The sequence below is a fragment of the Camelus dromedarius genome, chromosome 10 (assembly GCF_036321535.1).
Source record: "Camelus dromedarius isolate mCamDro1 chromosome 10, mCamDro1.pat, whole genome shotgun sequence".
Taxonomy (NCBI): domain Eukaryota; kingdom Metazoa; phylum Chordata; class Mammalia; order Artiodactyla; family Camelidae; genus Camelus; species Camelus dromedarius.
In genome coordinates, this window is record NC_087445.1 from 75488401 (window position 1) to 75502695 (window position 14295).

Genomic DNA, 14295 nt, shown 5'->3' on the forward strand with positions numbered 1-14295 from the left:
CATTCACTGGTGGCTCCCCCACCTGACAATTCCAGCGTGTTCGGAGCACAGTGTGGACCGACCGAGACAAACATCTCACACACTCAGAGCAAAGATGGAAACAACAAGGGTGAGATACACCTCTGGCTGCCCCGGGTAGCCGGCCTCCAGAGACAGCCCAAGCGACGCTCGAGGAAAAACACAGCCAGAGCCGGGGCAGAGGCACCCTCCTGAACCGGGGAGAGGGTGGGCACCGCCAACCAGACCCAGCCATCCGCAACTAGGTTAGACCTACCACCAGCAGCCATGGGACTGTAATTCATGACTGAGATTCCTGGGAGAAGGCCTAAAAATAGAGCAATGCAGACTTCTTTCTGCTCAGGTGAGTTGAGGCCGTTAAAAAGGGCTGGTTTTATATTAAGTGAAAATTGGGAAACTACATTAAGTGCTTCCATCGGGAAGCTCTAGGTTTGTGGGATTAAGAAATGTCAGCCCTGGAGGCCCTTTGGAGCAACGAGGCCAGAGAAGGAGCTGGGGACGCCCTGGGGAGGCAGTGGCCACTGTGATGATGCAGAGGACTGAGACCCAGATGCTCCTCTGCCTGATTTCAGGGAGAAGAAAGGGACATCTGCACGCACGGCCACAGGACACCCTGGCCCGGAGCCCGCCAGCACCAGCCATCGAACTTGAAACGGCGTATAAGCAAAAGCAAAGCCCAGAAGCCTTGATTTATTCTGTTCCCACGTAAAAGTGACGGGAACTTCCCAGCAGCCAAGCCTGCGTGATGTGCGGCTCCACCCTGTGTCAGAGCGCCCGGCTCCCGTGGGCACTGTAGCACACGGAGTGCCACGCGGAGCCCCAGGGAACGTGTCTGCTGTGCTCGGTGCAGCTGGAATGGGAATGAGTCTAGGAGGTCAGACCTATTTCAAAGCCCAGAGCACAGACAAAGCATCCTCCCAACCCTCTGTCCACGGTGCTGACGCCAAGAGCCTAAGATCAAGAGATTTGGGACGAGCTGAGAGAGGGCCCTGGGGTCCTTGGCCCAGTAAATGTGGAAAGACGGGAAAACAACACCGTTATTAATTTTGCCACTGATTTGAAAGGAGGAGGTGTTGGCAGCACCTGTGAGGACAAAAAAGAACACAGCTAAGTCTGCGGAGGTCACGACTGGGACACAGCATCGCACGGCCCCTCGGGGGGAATGAGGGGAAGTGCCTCCGTGGGGAGAAAGATGACATCTGGATCTATCCTCTGAGCTGCTGGTGGTGACGGTGACAGCAGGGGGGCCGAGCGGCACTGTCACAAGCACACTGCCAGTCCCCGGGGCTTGCAGCTCCGAGGCAAGCGGAGAGAGGGCAGGAGCCTGCAAGGGCAGGAACCCCGGGGAGATGGGCAGCAGGTGTGGCCAGGAGCATGGGGCAGAGTCCCCAGCAGAAGAGATCCGGCCCCCAGAAGGGCACCGACTGCCTGGCTTGGAGGGGGCGGCGCTGAGGGTGGGCTTCTACACGGCAGGACGCTCCGGCGGCGGCATCTGCCAGCTCCACGGTGCTGGCGCTCTGCCCCAGGGAGGAGACCTCTGCACCCTTACAGGCATCTCTGCCCCTGTCTCTGCGCTCCCTGGACCTTGCAGGGCTTCTGGAACCTCCTGGGTCTCACGTGTGAAAACAAAGACCGGGGGCTCCCAGGAGGCCGCTGGCACTCGGCAGAGGTGTCTGCCCAGGGCTCCGAGGAGGGAGACCGGAGGCGCCTCAGTGGCCCAGCAGGCGGCGGGGTGGTAGCACTGTGTCTCTCCCTCCCAGGAGTTCTGTCCACGGGCAGAAAGCGTTCAGGACGAGCCGGCTGCTCTCGAGTACTCGGGAGGACCTCCTGATCCAGGCAGTGCTGGGAGGATGAGTTCCCTCTGCCCCTGCCTCACCCTTGCCCAGAGACGAGAGTCACTCATCCGACTGGCCCCGTGCCTCTGGCTGCCCCCACAGCTGGCTGGCCCTCGTCCTCAGTGTGGAGGAGGGACCCCCTTTCCACCTCCACCTCCACTCAGCCGGGCCCCTCCTGGGGAGGCCTGGGCTGGGCTCCCCATCCCCGCCCGCAGGGTGTGGCCGTTTGTTGTCAGGTGCCACCTCTGCATCCCGGCTGGCCTATCCCGGGGCCTGGACTCGGGGGCCCGAGCCCTCAGATCCCTGCCACATTCTCTATCCAGCGCTCCCAGCAGACTCTGGGTCTGTCTCCTAATGGATTCAGAGCACAGGGTTGTGAGGTGGCTGATTCCCACCCCAAACCCCAGACGCCAGCAATGCTGGGCTCAAGAAGCTTCCAGCTGTGGTCACCGGAGGTTCCCATGTTCAGTCCGACCCTCCCCTCAATCCGGGTGGGTGGGTCCCCCACTCGCCCTCTGCCAGCCGAGCGCGCTGGTTTCTCAGCATCACCACCGCCCACTAAGGAGACCTTGTTAGCGGTGATGGATGTAAACGCATCCTTTGTCATCCCTGCGAGGTCAGGAGTAGTGAAATGACAGACTTTATTGCTTCTGTTAGGAAGATATGATATTGGCTGTTGCTGTTTTGCGTCTTTAATTTTGTAGGAAGTGCAGGAGGATTGTGCTACGTAGTCCAGGTAAACAGAAGGCCGAGGAGGAAAACATTTAGCACAAAGCAGTGAAGATGAAAGCTACTGCAGTCCCGCTCACGTCATAGAAAACTGGGAACTGTGCACGCAGTCTCCACTGCTGACACCAAAAATAAACGACAAAAACCACACACAGAGAAACAGCTCTGCCTCTCGGCCACCGGTGAGCAGACTCCTTGCTTATTCTTAGCGGTCAGAGGGAGAGAGGTTCACAGACGCTGCTGGCTTTGAAGATGGAGGAAAGGGCCTCTGGCAGCTGGAAGAGGCAAGGAAACAGACTCTCCCCAGAGAACCTCTCAGGGAGACGTGCAGTCCTGCCAATGTGGCTGTTTTAGGCCTTCCAACCTCCAGGACTTAAAGACAGCACGTCTGTGTCGTTTCACACCATGAAGCCGGTCCTGGCGGCGAAGAGCCGCACAGCACCCAGAGGCGGCGACGCCGCGGAGGCCTGAGCGGCCCGGGCGCGGGTGGCAGGGTGCCCCTCAGCTCCGTGCAGCGAGGCACACCGCTGGCAGGCCCCCACGCGCCCTAAGATGATCGGGCTGTCTGCGAACCTGAGGAGGTACGGGGGGTGCGTTCTAGTACCACGGAAGGCGCGCAGATTTGGAAACCACCTAAATATTTAGTTGTTTGTAACTTTTTGTTTTGAAAAAAATTCAAAAGTACAGAGAAGCCGCAAGAAGCGTCCAAGCCTGCGCGCCCTCGCCGCAGATTGACGCACCGTCGACACTGCCTCAGCTGCTTGGCCGTTGTCCTTCCTTCTGAGCCATGAAGCGCTCTCTCGTGGAGAACCAAACAAATTACCATCCAGTCCGTGCGGCTGGAATACTGCGCCGCACATTTAAAGTGACGTAAACCCGTTAACTCGTGATCGTATTCACTCATTCAGTCCAGAAATGTGCTCTACGGTGCTGGTGAGCACCAGCACCCCACCCGGTAAAGGGGGAGCGGGCATTGCTGGGGGGGCGACTGTGCTTGCGTTGGCGTCAGGCCTGGTCCCTGCGGCTTGCACTCTCACTCTCCGTAACAGTGTGGCTCCCACGCGCCGGGCACACGCATCCTGGACCTTGCAACCTGGGCTTCCTGCCCGCACCTCACCTCCAAGAAGCCTGGGCCACGTGGCCGGTGGGGGCAGCGCTGGCATCTGAACCAGGCAGGGGGGCAGCAAAGCTCCTCGCCCAGGGCTCCTGCTCCCATCCCGTCCTCTTCCCGCCCCTGTGACTCAGGAGGGAGCAGACGCTCGCTGGGACCACTGGGTCTCACTACACAGGCCACGGTGTCTGGCGGACCCAACTCCGCCTCCCTTGAACTTCACCCCGGAGACTAGAACAGCGCCCTCCCCAGGGGGCTCTCTGAGCCAGTGGGAGCAAGCAGCCTGTCCCGTGCTTCCTCATCAACTCGCTCCGTCCAGAAAACGGCAGGAGGAGGCCACGCACCTCCACCCAGATGTGCCCCCCCCCGTCACCACATTATCCTTTGCGATGGCAGCTTCTTTCTGGTCGGCTCTCTTCACAGCAAGTACCTGTTCATATCAGACTTGATAACAGGCTTGTGCTGACTGCCCGGAGGAGCCACAGCACTTCGCCCAAGTGGGAGACGTGGGTGAGTGTGCGGAGGCGCCTGCCCCAGGCAGGAGCCCAGCCTGGGGTGAACTGGCTCCGTGGCCTTCGGAAGCTCGGTCACCTCTCCGTGGCTTATTTGTGGACTCAGGAAACCAAACAGAATGATCTCAAATTCTGTGGTGCCCCCAGGGGTGGGGTCCGGGGAATGCTTTCAGAGCGGAGGTCACAGAGGGGCTCTGGGAAGATAACCTCCCCTGAGGACCAACAGCTGGTCCGTCCTCATCTCTGCAAAGCTGTCTGAACCTTCCGGCTTCTGACTGCTGATTAAATCGGAACATTTGCCCACAGTCTGTTCGTACACCAAACGATGAAAGATGGGGGCAGCCCTGGGGCCTCTCTGGCTCTTGATTTTACAGTTACGGAAAGCAAGCCTTCTCGAGTCACGGAAACATCCCACACCACTGGTGAAACACGTCGCATCCACGGACTGCCCTCACTCGGGACACCCTCGGACGCCAACAGGACTGACCAGGGAGCAAAAACAGAGCCTCGACCTGGGGGAAAGGCCCCATTTCCATTTCCCGGTTGTTTCCCCAGTTTGAGCCCCCAGGTGCCCAGCAAGCCTCACACGGAGCAGTTTCTCTCCAGAGCCGGGAGGGCGGTGGTGGGTCCGAGAAGCCTGCCTACCTGCTGTCTCCTTTTCGAAAAAGGGCAGGATCATCTCGCAGTATTTCGACTTGTCTGCCACAGCCTCTTTGAGCAGTTGTCCACAGCAGACTGGAGGAGAGAGGAACAGAAAGACACCCGTTAAATTTTAAACAGAAAGAATAATGAGAAAAATAAAAGAACCCCGCAGTGCTGCCTGTTGGGGGGGGGAAAGGCCACCAAAAAAAATATAAAAGGGTTTTTCTCTGAGTGTGGGTGTGTGTCCAAGTGAAAGTAAGTATCAAAGAGGAATTGGAAAGAAAAAAGTATCCGAGGAGGAAGATGTGGAATGAAAAAGAATGCGTTTGGCAAAGAATATATTAAAGATGGACGGTGACAGGATGTCACCACCAGAGAAGGCCCCGCAGGGCCTCGGCCACACCTAGGCCTGCTGAGCGCAGCCCTGGCGGGCATGGAGCATGCATGTCAAGGTGGAGAACCGCGTGGACCCACATGACATGCCACGGGTGTGCTGGTGTTCACACTGCTATTACGCACGGGGTGGGGGGTGGGAACCCATGCTGTTTCCCAGGGGAGGATGGGACCACAGACAGGACCAGCTCCTATAACAAAAGGACCACAGGCGTCTTCCTATCACGAGAACCACTATGTCCCTAGACCCCAGCCGGGGCCAACACATGGGGGCGTCAGCAAACAGGTGTGCAATGAATAAACCCAGCTGCCCTTTCCTTGGCTATGAAAACCTTTAATAGCCAAAGCTGGAAGGGTCCAGCCACGTTTTCCGGAGTTATTCATTGCACAGCCTTGCCTTTCTTAACTTTAAAGCTAAGGCCTTTAGTTCCTATATTAAAGAAACCAAAGGTGATCCTAAAATTAGCTGGATGAAGTGAATGTTGAAGATAGCGACCACTGCCAGAGATGCATTCCTCCACAGTGACCTGTTTCATTCCCTGTGTGATGGTAGTGGCCACATCCAAAGCGCCCGGCAGCCGCACCCGCCAAGGGGGACGTAAGTAATAACAAAGGCTGACGGAAGCCGGGCCCTTTCTACATGCCGAGCACTGTGCTAAGCACGCTGTGTTACTCAGTCCTCACAACGACCTGCTGCTTTCTAGACGAGGAAACTGAGAGCCAAAGAGGGACCAAGCACCCAAGCTGTTCTAGGTCCCAGAGCCAGCAAGCAGCAGAGCTGGATGCAAAGCCAGGTCTATGTGACATCAGACGTATGCTTAGCCTCTAGTTCTGGCCAGGAAGGAGGAACAGGTATCCTGTTTACCATCTGTCATGAGAAGCCGTAAAACTAAACAAAATCCATGAAGCAGCTCTTTTTCAGGCACTTGATAGCAGATGGCACAGGGCTGTGATCCTTCAGAGAAGGGAATCGCACTCACCTTGGGTTTCTGCCTATGGGCACTTCACAAAGCACAGCACGGGCGGAGGGGAACCCAACCAGAGCAGCAGAAAACAAGGCCTGGAGTTTGGGGCCCTGAGACAGCTGGACTTTGTGCGACAGGATAATGGGCGGAAGGCAGGGTGCAGAGGAGGAGTTTCGGGAATCTGCACAAGGGCGCACTAGCGTCTCCGGTCAGTGCAGCGCTGGGCACATGTAGGGAGAGACCCCGCACGGCCTGGCAGAGAAAAGCTCCTGGGAAGCTGCGAACCGAGTAGAGACCCACATTGTGCAGGGAGGTGCTGGCACTCTGACAGCTGGAGTCAGAGACCTTGCTGAACCCCAGACGTTCAGCTGAGACCCGAGAAAGGCCACCCTGTAGGTGCAGGGATACACAAGCCTTAGAGGAAGCACTAATCCCACCTCAACACAGACCAAAAATAAGCCTCAATAGGATTATGTTGATCCTCCAGCAAATTAACCGCCTGTGAGAACTCCATTCTTTTTAATGCAATATTCTCAAAGCAGGATCACACGATCCAGACTCTCAAGAATGTGAGAACCACAATGTATAGCACATAATAAAAAAAAAACTACTTGACATGCAAAATACAAAACAAAACAAAATAAAACACACCAGGAAACTGTGACCCCCTGCAAGGAGAGAAAGCAGGCCACAGAATCAGATCAAGAGGTCACATAGATCTCAGAAGTTGCACATAAGAACTACAAAATGGCTGTTGTGAATGTTTAAACTTTAAAAGAAAAGATAATTGAAATGAATGAAAAGATGGGAATCTCAGCAGAGAAATGATAACTATAAAAAAAAAAAAAGAACCAGATGAAATTTCCAGAACTGGAAAATACAATATCTCAAATGGAAAACATCACTGGATGGGCTGTAATCAGCAAATCTGAAGAGATGAAAACAGGCAATAAAAAATACCCAGACTGAAGCCAAGAGAAGGTGGGAGGGACTGGAAGAAGAAGAAAGCCTTAGGGACCTGGAAGACAGCAGCAAACAGTTTAACATACATGTAATTGGAATTCCAGAAAGGGGAGAGAAAGGGAGGGAGAGAGAGAGAGAATATTGAGAAAATAATGGGAGGAGAATTTCAAAACCTGATTTAAAATATCAACCCACAGGTCCAAGACTCTCTGATACCCAAGCAAAACACAAAGTAAACCACACCTTGGTACATCATAGTTAAATTTCTGAAAACTAAAGAGGGAGAGAAAATCTTAAAAGCAGCTAGGGGTGGGGGTAAGACGCTTTATATATAAGGGAACAAAGAGAAAAATAATCTGAGTTCTCATCAGAAGCAATGCAAGTCATAATACAATGGGATGACATCTTTAAAGTGCTGAGAGGGGAAAAAAAGCCTGTCAACACAGATTTCTATATGCAGCAAAAACATCCTTCAAGAATGAAGGTGAAATAAAGACATTTTCAGACAGATGAAAGCTGCATTTCGCCAGCAGACTTGCACTACGAGCAATGTTAAGGGAGATTCTTTCGGCTGAAAGAAGATGGTATCAGATGGAAACCTGGATCTAAACAAAGGAGTGAGAAGTGTTGACACTGAGTCTGTATAAAAGCCCTTTTCTCCCACTGCTTGACTTCAAAAAAAAAAAAAACAAAAAAGACTGTTTAAAGCAAAAATAATTACAATGTGTTGTAGGGTTTACAACAGATGTAGAAGTAGAAGGTGTGACAAAACAGCAGCACAAAGGGCCAGAGCGAGGAGGGAAAGGGAAACCCAGGCTGGCAGGCCCGTGTGTCACACAGAGGAGGTGGCACGCCAGCTCACGGCAGAGCATGGTAAGTGAGGGATGACATCTAACCCCTAGAGCAACCACAGACAAACAAGCAAAGAGATACAGCTAAGCAGGCAGCAGAGGAAATAAAATGGACTGCTAAAAAGTATTTGATCCATCCAAAAGTTGGCAGGAGAACAAAGAACAGGTTACACAAACAGAAGACAGAAAACCAGGACGGCAGACTTGAAACCAACTATATATAAAATCTCTTTAAATGGAAATGGACTAAACACTTCAACCAGAAGGCAGAAAATGTCAGACTGAATTTTTTTTAAAGCAGGACCCAATTAGGTGTCACTATAAGGCACATGTTTAGAAAATAAGGCAGACAGTTTAAAAGAAAAAGGACAGAGGACACTTATCAGACAAAGCAGACGTCAAGAAACTGAGTATTACTGAGAGGCGGAGGAGCATGGCCTCATGAGAACAGGATGATTCCGTCAAGAAGCGATGCCAGTGCTCAGTGTACACGCACACAGTATCACAGCCTCAGATTGCATGGAGCAAAGACTGGCAGAGAAATGGGCAAACTCACAGTCAGAGTCGGAGAGTTCAATGCACCTCTCTCAGATGCTGAAATAATAAGTAGCGAGAAGGCGTTAAGGACAAAGAAGCCATGAACACCACCATCAAGCATTTCATCCTGACTGGCGTTCTTAGAGCACGATATCCAGCAATACCAGAATATGTACTGTTTCCAAGCGTACGCAGAGTTTGCCAACACAGAGCAAATGCTGGGCCATAAAAAGGGATCAATCAATTTCAAAAGACTTAAATCACACAGGGTGTGTTCTCTGACCCCAAGGGAATTCAACAACAACAACAATCTGGAAAATTCCCAAATATTTGGAAACCAAGCAATATATTTCTAAATAATACACGGGTCAGAAAAGAAACCGCAAAGGAGATTAGAAAATATTTTCAACTGAATAATAAAACACAATGTATTAAAATTTTGTGAGATGCAGCTAAAGAAGAGTTGAGAAAACTGTGTAACAGTAAGTGCTTTTATCAGGAAAGGATGGTTTAGAACCCTCGCACATGGCCACCTCACTCTACTACCTCTCGTGAAGAAAGACTTCCGAGAGGGTCCAAGTACGAAGGCTGCAGACACAGAAGACCTGGGACTCTGCCAGGGCCAGCCCCGCCTCGGCTCACTCCTTCCCCTCCCCCAGCCCAGCAGGACCCACCTCTGTCCTGAAGTTCCTCTCATTCTCCCTACATTGTCCCCATCTGTGTACCAAATACAGTGCACTGTGTGCAGCAGGCACTCAATGACTAATATCAGTTGTATTTTAACAGAATTTTTCATGGTTGTTTCTGGTTAGAAAATTCATGCTCGATGTAGGAAAAAAGAATCAGAATTGATAACACATAGCTCTATGGAGATAACCGGCTTGCTGTATGGATGGTCCTTCAGACTTTTTCTGAGCACAGGCTAACATATTTTTGAACAAAAACGAGACCATCCCCTGAACACTGCTGAGCGACTTGCTTTCCACCCCACCCTCGTGTAACAACACATCACGGACATCCAGGCACTTTACAGGTTTCTTTCTAATAGCTGCCCATCGCTTACTTAACCCTCTTATGAACAGAACTGGGATTGTCTTTTATTGTTCATTACACAGTCTTCGCATCTTTCGCCGAGTATTTGGGTGTTTCAGCAGAATAAAATCCTAGGTGTGAAATCACGGGACCGAAAGATGTGCACAGCGAATATGTTAATCAAGAGTGACCTTCATCTTCAAAAAGATGTGCCTGTTTATAACACGAGATCCGCGTTGGAGTGAATGCTAGGTTGTTTGGAGATGTTTTCCGATGACTGAGAGGTTCATAAACGCGGAGATTAGAACCAAGTCAGAGGATGGCCGGGGGCTGAGGGGGTGGGATGGGGCAGGCGGTTCCCGGAGCCTTGGGTGCAGTCAGGCCTCTGCCAAGAGACCTCAAGCTCAGTGCTTGCCTCTGCCAACCACAGGTCCCTAAATAGGTTTACGGAAATCTCACAATGCCTTGTATTTATCAAGAACATCTCTGAGAAATGTGAACTTTCTAGGTTACTCTCCAAATGCTCAATTATTGCAAAGAGCCCCAGAATGGCCCTTCTGCTCCAAAGCAAAAACCACGATGAGCTCTTCTTATTTTCATTTTTGGAAAAAAATCTAGGCAGGTGATTTCATTTCTTTATGATGGGCGTGCTGAAAACAGTATAGATTAAAAAATACTTTCCTTGAATGAGAGCGTCCGCATAAACAAAAGCCAGCAGAGTGACAGTGAGTTGCATTAAGCTGGGCGCCATGTGAAGGTACTGCTGTCGTGGTGTCAGGCCCTCCCTCTGCCGTTGAGGGGCTGCCCACTACAGCTCCGCGCGTGTCTTCACAGAGCAGTAAGTGCAGGCGCTTACACAAGCACGCGGGTGCAGCTGCAAGCAGGCTGCTGCTCGTTCTTAACAAAGGGGTCGTCCTTCCCCATGGCTGGAAAGGCAGCCTTACAGTACTCTTAAGAGGTGAACTCAGACGGAGGAGGAATCATCTGAATAACGCCATTAAAATAAAACCACTGACACAAGTAAAAGCCTTTTTTTCCCTAAAGGGCCCAGTCTATTTTTCCATATTTGTCAAATCAGAATCCTACTCTTTAGTATTTTTACTAAAACACTAATACGACCGTTACTACTTTTTTCATACTAATCAGAATAATTGCTCAGCTCTCTGAGCCTTCAATTTATGGGTATGATTTCTGTCATTGATTCCTGGCTAAGGAATCTCAGTGGCTTTTGGAATTTTAAGTTGGAGGAGATGTAATTGAAAGCATTTTTATTCAAAACTTGATCTTTCTGGGATGGTATACACATATATACATATACATATATAGTGTGTGTGAGAGTATACACATGTATCTGTGTGGTGTGTGTGCACACTTTGGGGGCTACAGATGCATGTTTACATATGTGGGGTGCAGGGCTCACGTCCCCTTGGTGAATAAAGCAGGGCTACTTAGACTCCTGGAGCATTTGAAGTGGGAGGGGTCCAGTGCCTTTGCCTCCGTCCAGCACTGTGTCTGCTACAGCCTCCTTTCCACCCTTTACCCTCCTGAAGCCAGGCTGGCATCCACGACCGCCTGGGACCACCCCAGGAAAGATCTGGAGAACTGATTTCAATATTTTCTCTCCTCCTGGTAAAATATTCATTGAAACGGTGCTGAGCGAGAAGTCTTCCTCTGGTTCAGAAATCGTCTGCCTGTCAGCACGCTGACCCAGGTTGGGGGAGCCACGCGAGGCGGGAGGAAATAAACAAACAGCAGGTCCCCATTATGCGAGACTGCAGGGGCAGGACGGAAGCACCTCTGGGGCCGAGCACAGAAAAATCACTGCTCCAAAGGACAAGAAAAATGAGGATTAGGAAACGTTCCAGCCCTCTGGGCTGTGGACATGTTTTTATCGGTTAATGTTTTTATGGCAATGACCTTTGGGAGGAAAAACCCTTATCCCTGCAAAGTTGGATTAATGGGAAATGGTTCAGAGCAGAGAGCAAGAAAGAGAGGTGATGCTGACCTCTGCCTCCCGCTCCGTAACCCGGGAAGGCTGGCTCCGGGGCACTCACCGTTGACGAGGCCGTACTTCTGGGCCAGGAGGGCGGCCTGCAGACTCTTCCCGCTGCCCACGGGCCCGCACAGCAGCACCCTCGGGGTGAACGGGGCATTAGATCTATGGATGCTTTGGACATAGGTCAGAGCTGGAAGAGAGAATATGTGAGGATAATAAACCCGGGTCCTAAAGAAGGGGAACCAGCCGACTCTGCCTCTGCTCGGGTCTCGTGACGGAAGGAATTATTTCTGTCTTTTACAGCTTCATGGAAACCCTCTGTGCATCTGCCAAGCAGCCACAGGGCGAAGCTGCGGGGGGAGGAATTACCCTTCCGGCCTGGGTACCAAGGCGGGAGGGGGCAATGATGCACAGAAGCCACCCTCTGAGCAGAGCCCTGCCCTGGAATTCCTCTCCCACAGCACGGTGTCCACACTTCCCTCCTGGTCCAAGGAAGGCTGCAGTGTTGTTGGGGGCTGGTCCCGGGACACGGGACACACTCCGAATATTGGGTTGAGAAGATTAAATTGTATCCAGGCTGAGCCTCACCCTGAAGCCCTGGGACCGGGCTGACCTAGAGTCAGACACGAACTTTGATAAATGCACAGGCCGCACGGGGGCCTGGCACGCGGGGACTTCTAAAGGACTCGGGAATTGGTGGAGAATAATTGGCAGCCGTGCTCCGGTGACACCAACTTTGTTGCAAGCCTCCAAAGAGGCTGCGATCAAACAGGTCCCGGGAGCAGGCAGGTGGGGCCGTGTGGCCCTGGCCCGTGGTGCCCCCGGCATCTGATGAGCAAGGAAGTGGGGAGACGGAGGTGAGGCGCCTGAGCCGTGGGGAGCCCTGGATGCCAAAAGCCACTGAACATCAAACCAGGTCACCTCCCACCCAGAGCGGAGGGTGGAGGAGGGGGTGTGAGAGCAGGCTGAGGATGTCCTTAAAGGGCAGCCACTCCGCGTGCTGAGGCCGAGGGCAGATCAGCTCCCCGCCCACCTCCCATCAAAACCCGGTTTCCCTCCCCAGGCCCGCCTCCTGCCAGGGACCCAGACCAACCTGTGCCAGGTCGGCTGAGGGTGGCCCTGAGACACCTTCCTGCCTGCAAATGGATTTCACCCAGGATGAGGGGCCGAGCCCACATGCCGCCTTCAGGAACCCTGCGACCCTGCAGCCTGTGGCAGGGGGCAGGGTTTGCCAGCCTCGCACTCTTGACGTCTGGGCCACCTCCCTGGCCTCTACCATCAGGTGCCAGTGGCGTGCTCCCTAGTTGTGACAGCCACAAACGCCTCTAGACGTCGCCAAATGTCCCCCGGGGGTAGGAGGGCAAAATTGAGACCCACTGGGAGATGTTCACCGGTCAAATTTTGAACTCGCCAATCCTTGTAGGATTTTTTTGATTGGAAGGATCATCAGAGACACTACGACCCCCCTCTTTTAGAGCTAAATGCACAGGTAAGCCGCCCGTCTTCAAGGTCAGGGTGACAGTCAGCATCGTCACGGCAAGCAGGCATTCACCACCAAGCTAGACCCTCTCCCGGCCTTAACAGCTCTGATCCGAGCACAGTCCCACGAGGGATGCGTTCTTCTTGTCCCCCTTTCACAGAGACTTGGCGGGGCTGGGGCAGCTCTCCCAAACCCGCTGCCATGGGGGCACTTCCCACCGCTAAGACTAACCCGGAGGAAGAGATTCGAGCAAGGCTGCCTTGCTTCTCAGGCCGTCCGTGACCCAGCACATCTGAAGGGCACCAACACTACAGGCGAAGCAGCCAGCTCACAGATGATGCTTAATTTACAGCAAATAACTAAGTTAATTAGAAGTAATGATCCCCCAGACAGTCTCAACATCTAATTATTCTTTTTAAAAATATGTGGTTGATGGATGCACTGCAGAGATTAAAAAAACAACACAGAGAGAATTTGGCATTCCAATTTTCAATTTATCTCTCTGCATTATTAATTAATAATAATTAATATTCAGACACTCACATTTTTATTTACAATTCCAGGCATGAATTCTTTATGAACGATCATCTGAACTTTTAAATTTAATTAAGTAATTTGGAAGTAATTAATGTGTAAATTCAGAATCATGGCATAAGATAAATGCTGTGGTTGTTTATCTTTAGAGTGCAGTGTCTGCTACTAAAGACCCTTCCGAGATGCAAAATCACTGGAAATTTATAAGGCATCCGCATGCCTGGCAGTCTTTAAAGTAGCATCATTCTCCAGACATCCTCCATCACTGACTGACCCCTTCGGAGGGCCAGGCTGCGCCGTCTCTGGCTCTCAGTAAAGCACAGTTGCTCAGATGAGTCCACTGGCAGGTGGGTGCCAGTGGGAGGGCTGGTCCAGGGAGCTCAGACCACCTCCCACCAAAACAAAACTTCTTGAAGAGATCTGAGAGAATATACTAAAAAAGGACACTGCAAACTGTCAAGTGTCTTAAGTGCCTGCGGTGCTATGTTTATGGTGTCAGGGACCCGGCATTGCATAGAAGGGGTAAGCAGGTGCGGGGACAGCTGAAGCTCAGCAATACTTTAAAAAGATGATAATTCAGCTGCTCTGGGGCAGAATCATTCTAAGGTTCCTTGTCTTTTGGGACAGGCTGTTGAGTCACGCTGACAGCGATGTCTGATGTCTGCTGAGCCGTTTCTCTGCAGCAGCTACTGGGCTC

The 14295-nt window shown here is 52.1% G+C and overlaps 1 protein-coding gene across 7 annotated transcripts in view; it reads right to left on the reverse strand.

Annotated features, from left to right (window-relative positions):
• Nucleotides 1–14295, reverse strand: part of AK8 (adenylate kinase 8) — a 117956-nt gene that overhangs the window by 60904 nt on the left and 42757 nt on the right. For all 7 annotated transcript variants that reach the window (XM_031450771.2, XM_064490646.1, XM_064490649.1 and 4 more), the window contains 2 exons: nt 11643–11774; nt 4851–4940 (listed from right to left, as the gene is read on the reverse strand). In XM_031450771.2, coding sequence (XP_031306631.1) covers nt 4851–4940; nt 11643–11774 — 222 coding nt within the window. The remainder of the gene's footprint in view (nt 1–4850; nt 4941–11642; nt 11775–14295) is intronic.